This window comes from Myotis myotis, unplaced genomic scaffold (genome assembly GCF_014108235.1).
Source record: "Myotis myotis isolate mMyoMyo1 unplaced genomic scaffold, mMyoMyo1.p scaffold_m19_p_2, whole genome shotgun sequence".
In the NCBI taxonomy this organism is placed as follows: domain Eukaryota; kingdom Metazoa; phylum Chordata; class Mammalia; order Chiroptera; family Vespertilionidae; genus Myotis; species Myotis myotis.
The window spans coordinates 162,312,557-162,335,373 of NW_023416324.1; the positions used below are offsets into that span (position 1 = coordinate 162,312,557).

The 22,817-nt window shown below is 39.4% G+C and overlaps 1 protein-coding gene, 1 non-coding gene and 1 pseudogene across 4 annotated transcripts in view; 1 reads left to right on the top strand and 2 right to left on the bottom strand.

Moving 5' to 3' along the window:
- Positions 1 to 22,817, bottom strand: part of OSBPL11 (oxysterol binding protein like 11) — an 84,061-nt gene that overhangs the window by 57,647 nt on the left and 3,597 nt on the right. For 2 of the 3 annotated variants that reach the window (XR_004973954.1, XM_036348697.1), the window contains exon 2: positions 4,051 to 4,119. Coding sequence is in view for 2 of the 3 variants with exons in the window: in XM_036348697.1 (XP_036204590.1) it covers positions 4,051 to 4,119 (69 nt within the window). In the remaining variant the exon portion in view is untranslated. Of the gene's footprint in view, positions 1 to 4,050; positions 4,120 to 19,730; positions 19,781 to 22,817 lie in introns of those variants that run through there. The other variant, XM_036348698.1, reaches the window with a different exon arrangement.
- On the bottom strand, positions 319 to 509 carry LOC118678041. The gene has a single exon (XR_004974717.1). It is a non-coding gene; the product is annotated as a U2 spliceosomal RNA (small nuclear RNA).
- Positions 4,254 to 4,920, top strand: LOC118675867 (annotated as a pseudogene).

Here is a 22,817-nt window from a genome sequence, read left to right on the forward strand (position 1 = left end):
GTCTAAAAAATGTAAATATTTAATTTAAAATACTTTATTTCTGAAAAATGATAACCATTTATCAAATTAAGCCAATAACTGATTATCTAACACCAAGCTGATGCTATGAACCCACTTGCAATAATAGAGCACTTCGAGCTATCTTTCATTATACATGGGTTAATCCAAATATTCTCCCTTCATCCTTTCTAAGGAGAGATATTTTACAAGATATTAAAAAAGGAGATAAAGAAGCAATCTGCATAGTGAGGAACTTAACAAAGCTATTTTTCCAGAAGTGTATAGACTCTTGATTGAGGCATTTTAATTTATTTTTATTTTTTGTGCACCGTTCCTGGAGGTACTGCAATACCAGATCGATGTGTGGAGTGGACGGAGCAAGCTCCTATTCCATCTCCTAATTCCAAAAATCCATTTAATATATTGTCCTCAGATAGAGGACGTAACAGATATTAAACTGATAAGAACAGATACTACTCTTGATCTTAGCCAAAAGGCCGAGAAGCGATGATTGAGGCATTTTTAGCCAGTTGGCCTACCAGTGGTCGGCAAACTGCGGCTTGCGAGCCACATGCAGCTCTTTGGCCCCTTGAGTGTGGCCACGAAGTTTCAATCGCACTGTACGTGCGCGCCCGCACATGGTATTTTGTAGAAAAGCTACACTCAAGGGGCCGCAGTTTGCTGACCACTGGCCTAACCAATTAGCTAACGAAATATGAAACAAAGGCTAAGCGTGACAGGGAAATTTAAGATTCAGCTTTTTGCCCTAGCCGGTTGGGCTCAGTGGATAGAGCGTTGGCCTGCGTGCGGACTGAAAGGTCCCAGTTTCGATTCCAGTCAAGGGCACATGCCTGGGTTGCAGGCTCAATCCTCAGTAGGGGGCGTGCAGGAGGCAGCCAATCAATGATTCTCTCTCATCACTGATGTTTCTATCTCTCCCTCTCCCTTCCTCTCTGAAATCAATAAAAATGTATTTAAAAAAAAGGTTCAGCTTTTTATAAATCTTCACCTGCAGAAAATTCACATAAGTTGTTAAAAGAAAATACTGTTATTTTGGCAATTAAGTAAATTGTCCTTTTTCTGCATTTTCAAAATAACAAAGACTGCCAGTTTGGGGAAAATAACTAAACTTTAGTCCACAACTTATGTGAAGTATTCTGAAAAGCAACTTTAATCCAAAAATATTCTGACTCAGAAGTTTATCTTATAATGATAAGAATAAACGTTAGTCAAGATTTTGGAAGGAAAGGTAACCATGTGCTTTGTTCCAACCATCCCAGAGCTGTAATGTTCAGTGTATGTATAGACTTCTAAGCCAAATGGGAAGTTATCTCATCTTCAGGTATTTTAGTTGAAGGTGGAAGGAGGTGGGTTCAGAAGAGGATCTTGTTGCTGTGTACTTTCCTAGGGCAATACATTACAGAGCAAGCAGTTATAAGTATGCCCATGCCAGATTTCTAAGTCAAGTTCTAAATTGCTCTAAGTTGCCTTTAGTCAAATAACATGGACTGCAGGGAAACTCTTGAATATCTGACACAGGCGCAGTGCTTTGTTAGAGGCTTCACATGTAGCACAAGGACAAAAGTGGCTAGACATGACGAAGAAACTGAGCTACTAAGCCCTTAACATGGGGTCCCTTAACATGGTCTTAACCTTTCTGTTCCTCTTTGATCCTTCAATCTACATGTTCCATGCTGAGGACCCAGTATATCTCTGCTGTACCAGGGTGACCGAAAACGGAAGATGCAAATGTTTTCTAAAGTTGGCCTACAGCAGCCAAATTAACAAGATGAGATCTCTCTCTGATGGGGAAGATGGTAATGGATTCTGTGTTTTTAGTAGCAAATGGGAATTTGTCATCATCATCCCCACACTTTCTGGCGCTACTAAAATGGGCCTCTTACACAGCTGGAGGGATTACACTGGTAGAGTCAATGCCTCTCCCTATCCTAGAATGTTTACGTGGATCAGGAGGCTAACTCCCCAGGCAACCAGTGGCCAATAAATCTTTATAACAGGCTCCCTTGTACAATGATACAAACACCTGCCCCTTCTTCCCACATTCTCAAGTTGTCACTGACCAGAAATGCCATCTTGAACATATACTAAACCAAGCATGTTAAATAAATGAGGCATGTAGCCCGACGGCCACAAGTTTGACATGCTTGTACTAAACCTTATATACTTGGGTATGTTTTGGAGCTTTCTTACTATGTTCCATTCTGAGACTTTCTCAATAATATTCTATGATATTATATGAATGAAAGTTGTTGAATATTTGGGGAGAAAGTTAACTTATTCTCCTTATAACAAAGAGGACAAAGAGCCAGGGCTTTATAGCTCAGTTCGTTGAGCATCATCCCATGTACCAGGAGGTCGAAGTTTAATTCCCAGTCAGGGCACATGCCCAGGTTGCAAGCTCAATCCCCAGTATGAGGAATGAGCTTAAAAGGTATTAAATCAAAGTTTCTATCTCATCAATGTTTCTATCTCTCTCTTCCTCTCCTTTCCTCTCCCTTAAATCAATAAAAAAATATATTTAAGAAAAAAGAAAGAGAACCAAGAATAGAGCTAAGAGCAAAGTGACAAAATTTTTAAAAATTAATATTTTGTATGTCATCTGAATATGTAAGCCTTCAACAAATTACCAAAAAACCAAGGTGGAAAAATACAAAATGCAAAGTCTCCCTTGACTTTTTTTTTTTTTTAAATAAAAAGATGAGAACCCTGGAGAACTGCCCTTTTCACTTCAATAAGAACATCCCCTTCTAATTGTTCATCTCCAGTTTTGACCTTTCATATGACCTCCAAGTTCCTGCACATTACCTCTATTTGGACTCCCTAATATTATTTCAAACTAAGCATAGCCCAAACTGTCGTCTCTTTTAAACAATCACATTTTTATCAGTGCTTCTACTATTCTTTACAATGTCTGAAAATCATTTTTTCATATAACTCATTTTATAGTTGTTTAAGGTAAGAAGGAAAATTCAGGTTCTGATATTCTATCATGATTAAACTGTTATTCTATCATAGCCCAAAGCAGAAGTCTCCAAATGACATACGAATTAGAAGCAATATGATATAATATAAAAACACAGACTTTGGCCGAAACCGGTTTGGCTCAGTGGATAGAGCGTCGGCCTGCGGACTGAAAGGTCCCAGGTTCGATTCCGGTCAAGGGCATGTATCTTGGTTGCGGGCACATCCCCAGTGGGAGATGTGCAGGAGGCAGCTGATCGGTGTTTCTCTCTCATCGATGTTTCTGACTCTCTCTCTCTCTCCCTTCCTCTCTGTAAAAAATCAATAAAATAAAAAAAAAAAACAAAAAAACACAGACTTTGGATTTAGAACTGTTTGAGTTCAAATTCTAGCATTATCATTTTTTAAAAGTTTAAAGTCCACAAGGAGATACACTTCACACCCACTAAAATGACTATTAAAAAAAAAGAAAGAAAATAAGTGTATAAGTGTTGGTGAAGATGTAGAGAAACTGGAACCCTTATGCATTGCTGGTGGAAATGTAAAATGGTGTAGCCACTAGGGAAAATGGTATGGAGATTCCCCAAAAAGTTAAATACAGAATTAGCATATGCTCCAGCAATTCCATTTCTGGATATATACACAAAGAAGTGAAATCCAGGATTCAAATATTTGCACAGCAATATTCATAGCAGCATTATTTACAATAGTCAAAAGATAAAAGCAACCCAAAAGTCCACTGACAGATAAATAAGTAAATAAAATGTGGTATATACATGCAATGGAATATTAACAAGTGATTCTAATCCTAAGATAATAGTAAACAAGTGATTCTAATTCTAAGATAATAGTAACTTCTGAGGCATTTGGAGGCTGTCATTTGGAAGATGTCAACTCCTCCACCCTCTAAAAAAGAGAAGAAAGCCATCAGACTTTTAGAAAACATGATAAACCTTTCCCTAAAAGCTTTCCCAGACATGTTTATACTTTAGTAATAGCAGAATAAAATTACCATCCCTAATTCTGGTCTCTTAGGAGAATGATATGTCATAGAATAATCACACTTACCTGTACTGCCACCCAGTGACAAGGTTGGTGTACTTCATCAAGTAGCCGCATACATTTTCCATGTGATCACTGTTTCAAAAAATCAGAGTGCCAAAGTCAGTGAAAATTACAAGAAATATCAGGAAGTTAACTGTATAGTTTTAAAAATAGCTATAGGATTGCAGTACATTGAGCTCCATAGAGACAGCACCGGGCAATTGCGAGCTGCACTGGGTGACTGTGTGCTCACTGAGGAAAAGTAATTAAACATGGGCAAAGGAGATCCTAAGAAGCCGAGAGGCAAAATGTCATCGTATGCTTTCTTTGTGCAAACTTGCCGGGAGGAACACAAGAAGAAGCACCCAGATGCTTCATTCAACTTGAAGTGCTCAGAGAGGTGGAAGACCATGTCTGCTAAGGAGAAAGGAAAATTTGAAGACAAGGCAAAAGTGGACAAGGCCCATTATATAGGAGAGAAATGAAAATTTATATTCCTCCTTAAGGGGAAACAAAAAAGAAGTCCAAGGATCCCAATGCACCCAAGAGGCCGCCTTCAGCCTTTTTCTTGATTTGTTCTGAGAATCGCCCCAAAATCAAAGGAGAGCATCCTGGCCTATCCATTGGTGATGCTGCAAGAAGCTGGGAGAGATGTGGAATAACACTGCTGCAGATGACAAGCAGCCTCATGAAAAGAAGGCTGCTAAGCTGAAGGAGAAATGTGAAAAGGACATTGCTGCAGACCGAGCTAAAGGAAAGCCTGATGCTGCCAAAAACAGAGTTGTCAAGGCTGAAAATAACAAGAAAAAGAAGGAAGAGGAAGAAGACAAGGAAGACGATGAGGAGGCAGAAGAGGAGCAAAATGAAGATGATGAAGATGATGATGATGAGTAAGTTGGTTCTAGCGCAGTTTTTTTTTCTTGTCTATAAAGCATTTAACCGGCTCTGTACACAACTCACTCCTTTTAAAGAAAAAAATTGAAATGTAAGGCTGTGTAAGATTTGTTTTTAAACTGTACAGTGTCTTTTTTTGTATAGTTAACACACTACCAAATGTGTCTTTAGCTGGCCCTGTCCTGGTGGCATTTTCAATAGCCACTAACCTTGCCTGGTACTGTATGGGGGTTGTAAATTGGCATGAAAATTTAAAGTAGGTTCTTGTTGGTGCACAGCACAAAATAGTTATGTATGGGGATGGTAGTTTTCCATCTTCAGTTGTCTCTAATGCAGCTTATACGAAATCATTGTTGTTCTGCTGAATACCACTCTGTAATTGCAGAAAAAGTTGCAGCTATTTTGTTGACATTCTGAATGCTTCTAATACCATTTTTTATTTAAAAAAATAGCTATAGACATATTTGTTCTACAAATGCCTCAAACTTTCTTCAAAAGTAAAATTTATAGGTTAATAAATAGAGGTATTTAAACCCTCAAATTTCATATGCTTGGGACTTTATTTTACCAGATTTCCTCAAAACAAGTATAACTAACATAAATTATTATCCTATATAATAAAGAGCTAATATGCAAATGGTTGCCATGCCCTCACACCATCATGCCGTGATGCCCTCACAATCCATCACCAGGAGGTTGCGTGCACAGCAGACACACGTGGGTGGGTGGGGACTTGATGCTGCGTGTGTGGCACAGAGGAGGCGGGACCTGGCGGATCTGCACAGCAAGCTGCACGGCACAGAGGCAGACCCCCGGCTCCAGCCTACCTCTTTGGGGCAATCCATCAAGGAGCCCCGGATGGGTGGGCGGGGCCTACCTCTTTGGGGCGATTGATCGCAGGGCTCCTGGACTGTAAGAGGGCACAGGCCAGGCTGGGGACCCCCCCCCCCCCGCATTGCACAAATTTCGTGCACCGGGCCTCTAGTATATTGTACTATTTCAAATATAAAACCATTATATAAATATAAAACTATGTAAGTATAAACAGATATACTATAAAAATAAAAATATTTTATAACAATTATCAGTGCTGAAGAAAAAAAATGTAGTTTTACGGTTCTAGAATAAACTAAAAAAGGTCTCTATATCGAGTAGTGCTTCCTCACTCTGATAAGACACACAAGAGGCCAATCCGTACTGCCTCTGATTGCTTGGGCTCCCACAGTGAAGATCCTGTTTTGGATAAAAGTGTGACAGCTAATTCCCACTCCCTCACCCTGTACAGGCATGAGGCAAAATGCTCACTACAAGTCTTGCCACTGGAAAGGTTTTATTTGGGACCTGTATCATTAGCCTTACCACAACTGAATTTCTTTACTTACTGCCCTCTTTTTTCATTTTTTGCAGATAAGTTCTGTTTTAGTGGTTCATAGAAAATATCTCACTGATATTTCTTTTCCAACATTTTAAGTTTCCTTCTACTTAGGAAAATATATTGTCATATCTTTTTATATATGGGCTTTTTATTTTATAAATTACATTAAGAACTCCTTTTAAAGGTACCTACTCTAAAGTTTTAACTTTACACTATAAAATGCAATGGATATTAAACATTTATTTTCTCTACTATCCCTGAGTCACGCAGCATATTTAGTAAAATTTCAGCTAACCAGGCAATCGGTCACCTTTGAAACATCAAAGGCAAAAGAGCAAGGGAGAGTGGACACATCCAATAGAATAAAGTCCAAAAAAGATTTAGATTGATCTGAATGACAGATGAAAAGGGTTGAAGATAAGGATATTCTCAGGCAAACAAAATAACCACACTGACTATAAGATTCTAGCAGTTATTATTAGAGAGCGAGTAGGGGGGTGTTTCAGGAATAAACTCAATGTGGGGTGCCTTTCTAATCTCATTTCTTCAAAGTGCTTGAAAATAAAGATCAAATCTGAAAATAGAGAACTGATCCCATGATTAAATATGTGGGGGTTTTTCTGTATCTTTCTTCCATTGTAAGGCTAGCAAGACACTATTTATTAATGTTAAGTAAAATGGCTCAGGTCCTTTTGGTTTCATAAGGTCATTAATCTCAAGAAGATAAAGCTTTGTCTACTTCTAAAATGCCAGCCTGATGTTCTGATAATTACATATGTATTCTGACATGTTAAAACTGCTGCCCCAGCTGAGGAGCAGAAAGTGGAGGCAAAGAAAGAAGAATCTGAGGAGTCTGATGATGACATGGGCTTTGGTCTTTTTGACCAAACCGCTTTTGTAACACATTCAATAACAAGCTACACTTTGTTCAAACAAACAAAAAACAGCCCCTTGGGATTTTACTAGAGTTTCTCTACTCCCAGTCCCAGGTCATAGCAAAGTTAATTCTTTCAGTTCCACCAGTACTTGAAAAGGCAGAGATACTTAAATTGCTGGCTCTCACATCTTTCCCCGTCTTCAGGCTTAAACAGTTCTTTGGGGCCACAGGAATCCCAATGCCCCTGGACTCTGCCCAAAAGTAATTTCCCTTCCTGTATTAGATATTTAATGCATAGTTCAGAGTCCCTCAACTGTTCTTGTCCTCAAAACATTCCTTCACTTATATGTGGAAAGAGGAGGATGAGAAGGAGGAAGAGGAGAAGAAGTGAGAAGGGGAGAAGAACTCCAATACAAAGAAGAGATTGATGTCCAGCCCACATGGCTCAGTGGTTGATCATCAACCTATGAACCAGGAGATCACAGTTTGATTCCCTATTGTTGTGGGGCGTGCAGGACACAGCCAATCCATGATTCTCATCATTGATGTTTCTAACTCTCTCTCTCTCTCCCTTCCTCTCTGAAATCAATTTATATATATATATAAACAAACCAAAAAAAAAAAAGAGATTGGTAGGTTGTGAGATGGATGGGTAAAAGATACAAACTTCCAGTTATAAAATAATTAAGTCCTGGGGATATAAGATACAGCATGGTGACTATAGTTAATAATACTGTATTATATATTTAAAAGTTACCAAATTAGAACTTAAAAGTTCTCATCACAAGAAAAAAAATGTGATACTATGTGTAGTGATGGATGTTAACTGCACTTACTGTGGTGATCATTTCACAATACTGTATATACAAACATCAAATCATTATGTTGTGTACCCAAAACTACTATAATGTAATATGTCAATTATACCTCAATTTAACAATATATTCTTTGTCCACTCTGTCCTATAGCTCCATAACCTGAATAATATTTATTTATTTAGGCTCTGTAAATCTCTACACCAAGCCTCATTACATAGCTATTAGTGTGTAATAAAAACATTACAACTCAATTATGGTTCAATTTCTCTGGTTCTAGGACTATATGTATTCTTCAAATGCACATGTGCAATGTGGAGAAAATGCAAAGTATACCCAGAAAAAAGAAGACGGAGAAAAAACAATTCACTATCTACAACTGAGAAAAACAAAATTTGCATCTGAAAGCAATCAAAGATAATGCCTCATCTCCTTTACCTTTGTTCAGTTTCTCATTTTACTAAAGGTATTCCTCATATCTAAGTTATTTAACAGCTATCAATAAATTTTTAAAAGTACAATTTCAGTAGCATCATTCACTAAATAAAATCAAAGTAGCCCCGGCTGGGTGGCTCACTTGGTTGGAGCATTGTCCTGTACACCAAAAGGTCGAGGGTTTGATTCCCGGTCAGAGCACATACCTAGGTTGCAGGTTCGATCCCCAGTCAGAGTGCACAGGAGGCAACCGATAAATGTTTCTCTCTCACACCATTGATGTTTCTCTCTCTCCCTCTCCCTCCCTCTCTCTCTCTCTCTCTCTTTCTCTGTCTCTCTCCCCCCTTCTCTACCTTCCTCTCTCTAAAATCAATAAAATCATATCCTTGGGCGAGGATTAAAAAATATATATAAGTATATTTTCATATTTCACAGTATAGTAATGTTCAGTTTTTAATGTTATTAATATTTTGTTGATGGTTATATCTAAAAAGAGTTAACTTTGCCATAACTGGTTTGGCTCAGTGGATAGAGCGTCGGCCTGCAGACTGAAAGGCCCCAGGTTCGATTCCGGTCAAGGGCATGTACGTTGGTTGCGGGCACATCCCCAGTGGGAGGTGTGCAGGAGGCAGCTGATCAATGTTTCTCTCTCATCGATGTTTCTAACTCTCTATCTCTCTCCCTTCCTCTCTGTAAAAAATCAATAAAATATATATTAAAAAATAAATAAATAAATAAAAAGTTTTCTCACAAAAATTATGAGATGATATACTTTATTTGACAGTAACATAAAGCCAGCCTCAAAAGAATTAGAGATTTGAACATGTGATTATAAACTGCTGCCTGCTTTTACTATATAAAGCATTCACTATCTGAGGTTACAAAGCACCAACTTAAGAACATCCTGTTCTTTAGAACAGCAGGTTATGCAGTCCCTCCTCTCTCATCCTTCCCCTTCTGTATTCAGTGCAACCAGCTGATGTGGAACAACTGTGCCATCTGGTGGCCAGAATAAAGAGCGTTGTAGGCTTGTCTCTTTTGTTCACTCTTTTCCTTTCTTTTACTTCTTTATAATTGAGTTATCATGGAATACCTTTAATCCTCAAGCTTTGCTCCCATTTAAAATGTGCTAATTTTTATATTTTAAATATACCTGTTAATATGAATTAAATCTAGTTGTTAAAGTGGAAATACACCCCGTATCTGATTATACCATACTCCTATTTTATGTTCTATGAAGTAAAAGATGATGGTCCAAAAGCCTAATACACTAAAAAATAAATCATGAAAAGGTTAATTTCTTCATCAGTCCTTCCTCAACTCTACCACTCAACAAATTGTGTATATTCTGATCTTTTAATTGTTAACATTTAATTGGGATTAGCTCTAGAAGCTGACAGTCTAGAAAAATAGTTGATTAACTGAATTATGCCAAGTGGCATTATTATATTTAGTCTGAGGCTCATCTCCTTCTATAAGCCTTAACAATTATTGCTTCAATTCCTAAATCTCCATTGCTATAACATATTTATTTCTTAGTTTCCCCTTCTTTATCAGACTTAAGGAAGATACATAGCTTTAAAATAAGTCTCAGGTATACCACATTATAATTTTAATCAGTATATACCACAAAATAACCCCCAAAAGTCTAGTTACCATCTATCACTGTACAATTGACCCCTTAACCCCTGTCACATATCCCCCAACCCCCTTCCCCTCTGATAACCACCAATCTATTCTCTTTATCTATGAGCTTGTTTTTGTTTTTTAGATTCCATATACGAGTGAAATCATATAGTATGTGCCTTTCTCCATCTCTCTTATTTCCCTTAGCATTATACCCTCAAGGCACCATCCATTTTGTCACAAATGACAAGATTTCATTCTGTTCTATGGCTGTGTAGTATTCCATCACACCATCTCTCTCTCTCTCTCTCTCTCTCTCTCTCACACACACACACACACACACACACACACACACACACACCACAGTCACTCACTCACCTTTAGCCTATTTTTGAACAGCTTTGAATCCTTTTATTTCAGTTCAACACAATTACCAGTATCTTTTAAATGCAAAGCACTCTGAAAATCCACTGAAAAGAATGGGAAAATTTTTAAAAAAGGTAATTCTCCAACCCCAATCCATAATCTAAAGAATTATGTCTCCTGAAGAAAAAGACAGTAAGAAGGGCTCCTACTGGAAAGGACACACCGAGACTGTTTTTAGCTGTCATAGAAATGAAAGGAATTTAGTTGAAGATACAAGGTTCACTAAAAAAAGACAGGATTAAATAGTGATTGAGGTTAAAGTTATTGGTCTTGATTGATCAGATGTAAAGTGAGAAAGAGAACAAAAGTGAGAATAAGGGTACGAGAGAAGAAACAAAGGCAACATCCAGATTTCCAGATGGAACACTGTGTAGATAGTAATGCTTCAGAGAAATTAGGATCATAGAGGAAGTTCTGGATTTGTTCCAACTTATGCTGAATTTAAGGGACCTGTGGGACATACATGCTACCCAATAATAAGGTAGCATGGTGTCAGGAGCACTTGCTCCTGAGTCTGCACATACTCCTGAATCCTGCTTGCTGTGCCAATTGTTGGCATACTCACTCCTTGAATCCTGCTCCACTATGCCAATTGTTGGGTCCAAGTCCCTCTGCCAGGGACTGGACCTCCTTGGATGCAGGATATTGGACAGAGAAGACATAAGTAGTCATCTATAATAATAAAAGTGTAATTAGACTGGACAGCTGAACGACCTTACAGATGAAGCCGGGGCTGTGAGGGCCGAGGCAAGTCACTGTGGCTGCGAGGGCCGAGCCCCTTGCATGAATTTCGTGCATCAGGCCTCTAGTAAGCTCAAACAAAAGAGGCTTTATGCCAAATAGTGACCTCAGTATTTGGGCTACAGAAAGGTACGCCTGTGCTTGCTGCGTCCTTGCTTTTGCACCTGCATATAGTAAACTAGCCTTGAACACGCTGATTAGGATTCCCACAGTCAGATTGGCCTTGAACATCTGGCGTACTCTGGACAGGGCCCCTACTCTCAAATTAGCCCTGAACATCTAGTGTACTCTGAATAGCGTTCCCACACGTGGTTTGGGTTGGACACATAGACTTATTTTTTGTTTTATTTGTGTGTTTTTTAAAATATTTTTATTGATTTCAGAGAGGAAAGCAGAGGGAGAGATAGAAACATCAGTGATGAGTCCAGCTGGCATGGCTCAGTGGTTGAGCATTGACCTATGAACCAGGAGGTCACGGTTCAATTACCGGTCAGGACATGTGGGGTATGTGTCCAGGTTGTGGTCTCAATCCCCAGTATGGTGTGTGCAGGAGGCAGCCTATCAATGGTTCTCTCTCTTCATTGATGTTTCTCTCTTCATTGATGTTTCTCTCTCTCTCTCCCCCTCTCCCTTCCTCTCTAAAATCAATAAAAATATATTTTAAAAAAAACAAAGAATGTTCAGTGCTGCCCAGCCGGTATGGCCCAGTTGACTGTGTTGTTCCATGCCATTGGAGGTCACCAGTTCAATTCCAGGTCAGGACACATACCAGGGTTGCAGGCTCGATCCCCAGTAGGGGGTATGCAGGAGGCAGTCAATCAATCTCTCCTCTGTTTCTCTTTCTGCACAGTCAATTGGAAAAAGACTATAAAACTAAGCAACCTGGCCCTAGACGGTTTGCTCAATGGTTAGAGCATCAGCCTGCTAACTGAAAGGTCCCAGGTTTGATTCCGGTCAAGGGCACATGCCCGGGTTATGGGCTCGATCTGCAGTGGGGGGCGTGTAGGAGGCAGCCGATCCACCATGATTCTCTCTCATCATGGATGTTTCTATCTCTCTCTCCCTCTTCCTTCCTCTCTGAAATCAATAAAAATATATTTTAAAAAATTTTAAAAATAAAAATAAGCAATATGAATGGGAAGCATTTTTTTAAAAATATATTTTATTGATTTTCTACAGAGAGGAAGGAAGGGGGATAGAGAGTTAGAAACATCGATGGGACAGAAACATCGATCAGCTGCCTCCTGAACACCCCCTAACTGGGTATGTGCCCACAACCAAGGTACATGCCCTTGACCAGAATCGAACCTGGGACCCCTGAGTCCGCAGGCCGACGCTCTATCCAGTGAGCCAAACTGGTTAGGGCTGGGAAGCATATTTTAATTGGCATTCTGAAGCCTCCAAACACATAAGTGACTCAAAAATTGTTTCCCTCCAGGACACAAATTATATAGTAACCAAAGTAAACTGAGTTATCTCAGAGGCTTATTAGTTTGAAAAAAACTTCCAAATGTTCGAAGATAGCTCAAAACCATCCTACTGGCATGTTTCTGGCCTGAGTAGAAGCGAGTTTATGGAACTTTACACCACGAGTCTCATTATCTACACCTTTTGCTCTTTGCTGCTAGCCGGTCCTCCCCCCTCTTAACCCTTCACTGAATGACTTCCCTGTCCACAACAATGAACCCGAGGCTCATTGGGTTCATTACCGCCCCATTTAAAGTCAAACCATCGGCCCTGGCCGGTTTGGCTCAGTGGATAGAGCGTCGTCCTGCAGACTCAAGGGTCCCAGGTTCAATTCCGGTCAAGGGCATGTACCTTGGTTGCGGGCACATCCCCAGTAGGGAGTGTGCAGGAGGCAGCTGATCGATGTTTCTCTCTCATTGATGTTTCTAACTCTCTATCCCTCTCCCTTCCTCTCTGTAAAAAATCAATAAAATATATTTATAAATAAATAAATAAATAAATAAATAAATAAATAAATAGTCAAACCATTGGATGGGTCTGGCCCAGGATGGGTCTGGACCCCTTATTTCTTATAAGCCCATGGACTAAAACTGAGCTCCATGCCAGTATTAAAGATTTCCCTAGTGCCAAAGAGGACCCCATTATTGTGTTTGCCAGAGTATTTCTCCTCATATCCAAACATGAGCCAGGGTTCTCCGACCTCTATTAGCTAATCTGGGCTCATAGAGAAAGTCGTCTAATTATCAATTGCCCTTTTTCCTTTTCATCCATGAAAGAGAAGGAAATACAATAGGTGTTTTGGCCCAATGACATGGAAACCAACATGGAAACCAACATGGACCCCCTGGATACTGTAGCCAACAATCAGATCTGGCAGCCAAAGGTCTCCTTTTCTATATGAGAGCTACTTGTAGCCACTGCCAATTCAACATGTAGAAAAGATAATAATAGGCTCTCCACTAAGTCTTTATGTGCCTCATGGAGCCTACCTGCAAGCATGCTATAAACTTCTTTTATTGTCTCCATCTACTGTGACTACTGCTCACTGTAATACTCTGAACCCTGATACTCTCCCCCTCTGATGAAAGCCCTCATGACTGCCTGACATTAAGAGGCTGACTACTAGCTCCTTGAATTGATTTACAGAAAACATCTCTTGACAATGCTGAATTAGTTTGGTTTACTGATGGTTCTTACCAAAAGGATGAAATAGGCCACTATCAAGCAAGCTATGCAATCATCTCTCTAAATAAAACCACTGAAGCCAGTCCAATGCCTCAGGCAACTTCTGTTCTATACATTACTTTGAACTTGCAATTTGGCCAAAGATGGCTAACATTTATACTGACAGCAGGTATGTTTTTGGTGTTGCCCAGGACTTTGGTATGCTCTGGAAATGAGAGGACCCCTGACTTCTTCTGGACAAAGGATAAAATACAGTTATGTTTTAGAACTCTTAGAGGCTATCCAATTACCTACATCTTTAGCAATCATAAAAATCCCTGGACATTTAATGGCAAACACTGACGAAAGTGGAGGTAATCATTTGGCTGCTGTTGCTGAATTAGCAGCATTAGAACAATCTCAGCCCCTAACAAAAGTACATATGCTACCAGCTGAAATAACTGGAGATTTAAAGAAAACATTATGGCCCGGCCAGTGTGGCTCCGTGGTTGAGCATCGATCCATGAACCAGGAGGTCACAGTTCAATTCCCGGTCAGGGCACCTGCCCCAGTTTCGGGCTCCATCCCTGGTGGGAATTGTGCAGAAGGCAGCCAGTCAATGATACTTTCTTATCATTGATGTTTCTATCTTTCCCTTCCCCTTTCTCTGAAATCAATAAAAACAGGATCTAGCTGTTTGACAAAATATAGAAAGAAATGGTTAGAACAAGGCTATAAATTTGACCCCAAAAGAAACATATCAGTATGCCGAAACCGGTTTGGCTCAGTGGATAGAGCGTCGGCCTGCGGACTGAAAGGTCCCAGGTTCGATTCCGGTCAAGGGCATGTACCTGGGTTGCGGGCACATCCCCAGTGGGAGATGTGCAGGAGGCAGCTGATCGATGTTTCTCTCTCATCGATGTTTCTAACTCTCTATCTCTCTCCCTTCCTCTCTGTAAAAAATCAATAAAATATATATTAAAAAAAAAAAAAAAAAAGAAACATATCAGTAGGTCAAAAATGTCTGACCACTCCTCCAATTGCATACAACATCACATATTACAATATGAACATGACTTAACTCATTCCAACACTTACAAAATGGTTTTATGGGGAACACAATACTACTGAAAGCCACCTCCAAAGATAACTTCCCTGGTATGCTATTAATGCTGTCCCAAGCACAACCCTGGAAAACTCATTCACACCTGTATGGGGAATTTCACCTTGCCTTTGGGGTTCTTTGAGGTCTGACAAATGGACTTATTTAGTTGCCCCCTTCTCAAGGATAACTATGTGTTAGGAAAGATTTGTATGATTTCTCATTGGGTGGAGGCATTCCCTTGTGGCAGAGCCACAGCCTCAGCAGTAAGTAAAATACTCTTAGAGAAGAGCTTTCCAACTTGGGGAATCCCATAGAGCTCCACTTCACAGGACAGATTACATAATCTGTTTGTAAGATCTGGCTGATTTAACATTTCCATTGTGTTTATCATTCCCAGTCCTCTGGTCTTGTAGAACAAACTAACCAGGTAATCGAAACTCAACTGGCAAAGCCCTAACCAGTTTCTCAGTGGTTAGAGAGCATTGGCCCTCAGACTGAAGGGTAAGATTCAATTCTGGTCAAGAGCACATGCCTCATACCTCAGTTGCAGGCTCAATCCCCAGCCCTGGTCTTCTCGGGAGAGTGCAGGGAGGCAACCAATCGATGTGTCTCTCTCACACAGATGTTTCTCTGTCTCTCCCCACTCCCTTCCACTATCTCTAAAAAAAAATAAAAAATAAAAATAAATGGCAACAAACTCAATTGGCAAAACCCATAGTCTTTTTTTTTTTTTAAACCCATAGTCTTTTAATCTGCCTTGGCCTAAGCCTCAACCTAAGATCTACTCCCTTCGCCCAAAACAGTCTCCTTTTGAAATTATTATCAGCAGACCCATGAGATGAAATCAAGTGATGTATAAGTCTGCACTACTGAAAGGAGACCGGAGTCACTGTTAGGGAACGGTAGCCCAATGTCTACAGATGTTAAAATGAATGAATCTGACTAAGACCACCTCTACCAAGGAACTTCTAATTCGAGGACTATGACTTAGCTCTGCTCCCAACAAGCTTTACTTCAAATGTGGCCATAAGCTCTCTTACTGTACACTCAGGAGATTACTTTCCCTTCTACCTGGGACATGACAAACCGGTGTGAGCCTTCCAGCGATGAAGGATCAATGTGGCTTTGTTAAAGATGGACCAACTCTAGTTACTAATGGTTGACCACTGATGTTTTCTAAGGAAAGACCTTGATCAAAATGAGAAAATGTGAAAGAAAACCCACAAAATGAAATTGATATTGTCAAGAGAACAATCTAAAATAGAGCCTGGAGGTCTCTGGGAAGCTGAGCTAACTCACCCTCCTCATGTGAAACAATTTAAACTGGGTTAAACCAAATGGCAACATACTGATACAGTTCCTGGAACTGGCTCTGCAGTATTGAACTTTCTATTAAAAAATAAATTTTCACCTAGCAACAGACATAAGCAATTAATCATGTATAGCATAGTGGAAGTGTGCTTGCCAGCCCAATCACAGCTCTTTCAGAGTAATTTATGTAATCCCTTTGAAAGCCCCTGCCCCTTTTCTGTCTTTATAGACTCTTATCTCTTTCTTTCCCTCTCAGAACACAATTGGGTTTCTCCCCAAATCTGACGCTCCTGAATTCGAAGATCACATTCTCATTTTATTCCATTCCCTTCCCTCCCTCGCTCCTTCCCTTCCTCCTTCTACCTCTTTGCTGTCCTTTTTCTTTCTTTGTTTTCCCTCTTGTTCATCTGGTTTTCTCTCCTTTCTATCCCTCAGACTAGGGTTTCCAGCTACAGCCAGTAGCAGCTACAGACTTCAGTTTATCCCCTCCGGGGACCTTCTAGCCAACCTCAAGAATAGCAATGGAAGTAAACCTGCCAAATACTCAAGTTCAGGGAGACACCTTTGTTACAACACCTAATAAACCAAAAGGAAAATCCCTTCTTTCACCAGCAAACTAAATTGCTCTATAAACTGTCCTAAAACCCAGAAATGGTAATGCCAAAGCAATAATGTAACTATTTAATCAGGCTATTTTAAAAAATATATATTTTATTGATTTTTTACAGAGAGGAAGGAAGAGGGATAGAGAGCCAGAAACATCGATGAGACAGAAACATCGATCAGCTGCCTCCTGCACACCCCACACTGGGGATATGCCCGCAACCAAGGTACATGCCCTTGACCGGAATCGAACCCAGGACCCTTCAGTCCCCAGGCCGATGCTCTATCCACTGAGCCAAACCGGTCAGGGCTAATCAGGCTATTTTGTTTTAAGTTTAATCTGAATAAGTATGGACACAAAACATTTTATTAAGCAAAATCAGTACAGGAGACGTTTCAGTACAGGGAAGATGTTCCTTCAAAGGGAACAAAAACATTCCCTCTCTTCAAGGTAGTATGATTTACATCAAGAATATTTTGCAGCCTGGCCAGTGTGGCTGTGATTGAGCATCGACCCATGAACCAGGAAGTTGGGTTCGAATTCCCAATTCCTGGTCAGGGGATGTGCCTGGGTTTCAGGCTCAATCCCCAGTCAGGGGAGCATGCAGGAGGCAGCCGATCAATGATTCTCTCTCATCATTGATGCTTTTATCCCTGTCTCCCTCTCCCTTCCTCTCTCGGATATCAATAAAAACTTTTTTAAAAAATAAGAATATCCCTGTGAGGCTGAGACGGTCCCTGTGTGGCCAAACACAGGGACACGTTGCATAGCTACATTTTCCATGTGTATGACCCAGCAACAAAAAGTGTACACCTATGGATGAGGACAGTGGCGGGGTAAGGGCAGAGGGTGGGGTGGGAACTGGGTGGAGGGGAACTATGGGGGGGGGGGGGGAAGGGGGAACAACTGTAATAATCTGAACAATAAAGATTCATTTTTAAAAAAATAAAAAATAAATAAAAAATAAGAATATTTTCCACTGTTTTCAAAAGCAAAAACAAGAGTTTAAAAAGCATGGCTCAGTGGTTGAGTGTCGACATATGAACCTGGAGATCATGGTTTGATTCCCAGTCAGGGCACATGCCTGGGTTGTGGGTTCAATCCCCAGTGTGGGGAGTGCAGAAGGCAGCCAATTAGTTATTCTCATAATTGATGTTTCTATCTCTCTCTTCTCCCTCTCCCTTTCTCCCTCTTTGAAAATCAATAAAAACATTTTAATAAAAAAATAAAAATAAATAAAAAGACCTAATTTCCCACAAATTTATTTGATGAACAATTTTCTCTGGGACCTAAACTATGTGATTTTTTGAAAAGGACTAAAAAGACTAATTTGCAGAGTCTAACGTTAACCTGTTTGTATAGTTCTGATACAGTATAACTTCTATGGAAAATATTAACTCAAATGGACTGTATTGAGACCTGTAAAGCAAAAATATATGGATATTAAGAAATTAAAGAATATCATAATACACCACATCTTATTCCTCAAGGCTTGGTATAACTCTCACTAGATTTCTGGAACAATGTTTTATAGTTTTCAGTTATATGTCTACAAGTAGTCCTTCTCTTGATTTTACTAGCATCTATAGCAGATTCCAGATAAAGAAAACAAAAATTAGGGTACAGAAAAATAGATTCAACTTTTCTTTAACCCCTACAGAGAAAAAAAGAAACATTTATGACTTTTTCTTTAAATCATCCTAAAAAAAAGTGGCAAAAACTAGAAGACAGTAAACATTAGGTTATATTTAGGAGATCTCCTTTCCTATTGGTAAATAAGTACCTTTTCTTGTAATAGGGTATTTAAACTGGAAGACATAATGTTTGACCACAAAAATTCTTTCTGTACTATACATCTGCAGACTTTTACCCATTTACTGAAACATACAACTATCTGCTAATGAAGAAAAAAGATCTGCCTGTCTGTGAATGGTGGTTAGCCAAAACAGAGCCTAAATAAGAAAAAGCAGGCCCATCGTATACCCCAATTTGCTTTTCAGTTCCTCCTCTGGGTAGTTCTCTTCTGTCCACTTTGACAAACAAGTGGCAGATCTGCAGATCTGTAAATTTTCCTGACAGCTGACATGCAGAATATAAAAATGGAAACATGCACATTTTATAAACTTTGAACATTTACTTTGAAAAAGGAAGAAAGAATTCAGAATTAAATTTTCTTTCCTCTTAAATGGTGATCAAAGACCACATCATAATGTTAGGGTCGCCGGAGGAGGAACGCAAGAGGCCAAAGGGGCCCTCCTTTAGCGACCCTAACACATAATGAGTATCAATTACTCAGGAAAGACAAAAATTTAAGGCTAACCTACTAAATTCACTTCTCAGCTTTGGTTTAAAAAACGATCATCATGATAAATTTTGCAATTGAAGCTGAGGTTTTTCCCTTTTCTGATTCTTTTTCATGATCTTCCCCAAATAAGCCTTGGGGTCCCTTCTTTCATTGCTCTAAGTATACACATTAATTTAGGCTTCAGAGGGCTTCACACATGATAGAGGCTCAAAAATACTTGCTGCATGAGTTAGAACACTAGTAAATGATAAAACCACCACTAATTATTTATCAATAATTATTCATTCCTTTAGAGAGCTTATGTACTTTTAATACCTAGGAATAAAAGTTCTATTCACTGGCTATGTAACTTTGGCCAACTCATTTGATTTCCATTTTCTTCAACTGTAAAATGGGAATAACAATGCCTTAAAGAACTTTTGTGAGGTTTAAATGTGATAACAGAAGTGAACATATTCTAATACTATGAAGGCAATTATCCACATTTCTAATGCCTTATATGTCTAAGGTACGGATGAGTATACCACTTACCCATTACAGCAAGTTAAGCTCAACATACCTAAAACCAAATGCATCACACGACTCCCAAATCATTTTCTCCTGTAGACTTTCCAAAGTTTCAAATCTGGATGAGTGAAGTCAATTTTACTTCTTTGTCTCACTACCACTCTCCACCCAATCCATCACCAAGGTCTAACAATCTTCCTCTAATGCAGTGATTTTCAACTTTTTTCATCTCATGGCACTCAAATTACAAAAATTCTGCAGAACACCAAAAAATATATTACATCTTTTGCCAATCTGACACACACACACAATTAGATATAATTTTGATTCACTCACACCAGACGGCTATTGTGCAGGATGCTGCTATTTTTTCACTTGACCATCTAAGGGAAAAGAGGTCAGTGCCCCCGACTAAATACCAGGTATTGCATGTTCTTAAAAATTCTTGCAGCACACCAGTTGAAAATCACTGCTCTAACAGTTTCCTTCTTTTCCAGCATTATTAACACTTTGCAACTTATCTCCTAATACTCCTCTTATTCTCCAACAATCAAATTCAGTTCCAAACTTCCGACTTTAGAAACAAATTTCCAACTACTTAGTTGCCAAATCTATCTCAATAGATGACGATCTAGAGTACATTTATATTGACATCTGAAATAGGCACCTTCTTGCATGGCTCTCAGTGATTCCAGCCTGCTGTTTTTTACACCCTTTGTGTGGGCTGAACCTCATCACTTGGTTCTAGTGACCAGTGAAAAGTGATGTGACTTCACTTCCACGCTTAGGTTACAAAACACTATGACTTCCATCTTGCTAGTGCTTTCTTGCCTTCTCACTTCCTCTCTCCCTCTGAGGAATCAGGCTGCCAAGTAGTAAACTGCTCTATGAGGTGGCCCATGTGGTCAGGAACCAAAGGAGGCCACCAACAGTCAGCCATGAGGAACTATGGTCTTTGTCCAAAAGGCAAAAATAATTGAATTGTGCCAAGACCCACAAGAGTGAGCCAGGAAGTGGCTCCTCCCTAGTTGAGCCTCAAGACGACTGCAGCCTTGTGAAAGACCCAAAGCCAGAGAACCCAGCTAAGCTGCACTGAGATTCCTGACCCACAGACACTGAGATAAAAAATGGTGCCCTAGTGGGTTTGGCTCAGTGAATAGTCAACCTGCAGACTGAAAGGTCCCAGGTTCAATTCCGGTCAAGGGCACATGCCTGGGTTGCTGGCTGCAGGAGGCAGCCAATCAATGATTCTCTTCCGTCATTGATGTTTCTATCTCTCTCTCCCTCTCCCTTCCTCTCTGAAATTAATAAAAATATATATTTTTTAAAATGGTGCTTTTTCAATACACTAAATTTGGGAATACATGATTGTGGGAAGCCACCCATTGTCTTCACTAGCAGAGAGGTGCAGACAAGGAGCCGGAATGCTGGTGACCCTTGAGCCCTGGCAAAGGTCAGGGCTATGCACCCACTGTTTAGTCCAATGGTAGTTGAAGCAACTTCCCCACCAGATAGTCATGTAAATCCTTACTGATAAGACAGTCTGCCTGTTACTGGAACTTGCCTGCCTACGGGCTATAAGTGTATCCCAAACTGAATAAAAGGATTGCCAGGCCTGAGCCAAAGCGGAGTGCTTCCTCTTGGGATGGGCTCCCGCCTGGCCCCCCAATTTCCAAATTATTATTTCTTGTCTCGTCTCTTTCATTTGCGTGCGGCCCCTTCTCCAGAACCCAAACCCTGAACCACGCAGGACATGGGGGTCGTCACACATCGTAGCACAGTAATAGATAACACACTACCAAACAGGATTTAAAATAAGTTCCAGATAGATTAAAAATTAAATGTAAAATGACCAAATCATTTTAAAACTATATGAAAACAAGTATTTATAAAAATAACTTTCTATACTAGAAGTGAAAGGAAAAAGAGTAAGAGTTCTGACATAAGTTTTCTCTGTGCCTGAAAATATGTAATAAATCAAAATACAAAGACTAGAAAAATCTTTGCAGCAAGTTTAGCAAAGAACTTAACCATACAAAATTAAAATATATTCTATGCAGTTACATAGTTATTATATAAAGGTTTAATATAAATTTTTCTGGAACTATAATGAAGAAATCAATAAAAAAACAGTGTTTCCAGGGAAGGAAACTCAGTGGCTAAGACAAGTATGTAAGGTAAACACTTAACTCTTTTACCTATTCAGGAAAAAAAAAAAATCCAACAAAATATTTTTAAGGAGCCTTAACCTGTTTGGCTCAATGGATAGAGCGTCGGCCTGAGGACTCAAGGGTCCCAGGTTCGATTCCGGTCAAGGGCATGTACCTTGGTTGTGGGCACATACCCAGTGGGGAGTATGCAGTAGGCAGCTGATCGATGTTTCTCTCTCATCGATGTTTCTAACTTTCTATCCCTCTCCCTTCCTCTTTGTAAAATATCAATAAAATATATTTTAAAAAATATTTTTAAGGAAATACTGATACTAAAATATTAATATGTAAATTTGAAAAATAACATCGGGTATATTAACAAGAAAAATAACAAAAATAAAAAACAGCAGATATTTCACAAAAGAAAAAATAAGATTAATCATAAAGAAAAATTAACTCAAGCCCTGCCAATATGGCTCAGTGGATTGAGCGTCCTCTCATGCTCCAAAAGGTTGCTGGTTTGATTCCCAGTCAGGGCACATGCCAGGGTTTTTACACTTGAGCCCCCGGAGGGGGTGTGCAGGAGGCAGCCAATCTATGTTTCTATCTCTCTCTCCCTCTTCCTTTCTCTCTTAAAAAAATCAATAAGAAGATATCTATTTTAAAAAGAAAGAAAAATTAACTCAAAATGGATCAGAGATCTAAATGTAAGTGCTAAAATATATAATTCTTAAATTAAAACGATTGCATAAGTCTTTGTGATCTTGAACTTGGCAATGATTTCTGAGATATGATACCAAGTATAAGCAAAAGAAGGAAAAATGGATTAGGCTTCAAAAAATTAAAAGCTTTTGAGCTACAGACAATAACATCAAGAAAGTGGCAAGGCGGAGTGGGAGAAATCAATGAGGGAAAAAGGGGACATATGTAATACCTTCAACAATAAAGATTTAATAATAAATAAATAAAGTAAAAAAATAATAAAGTGG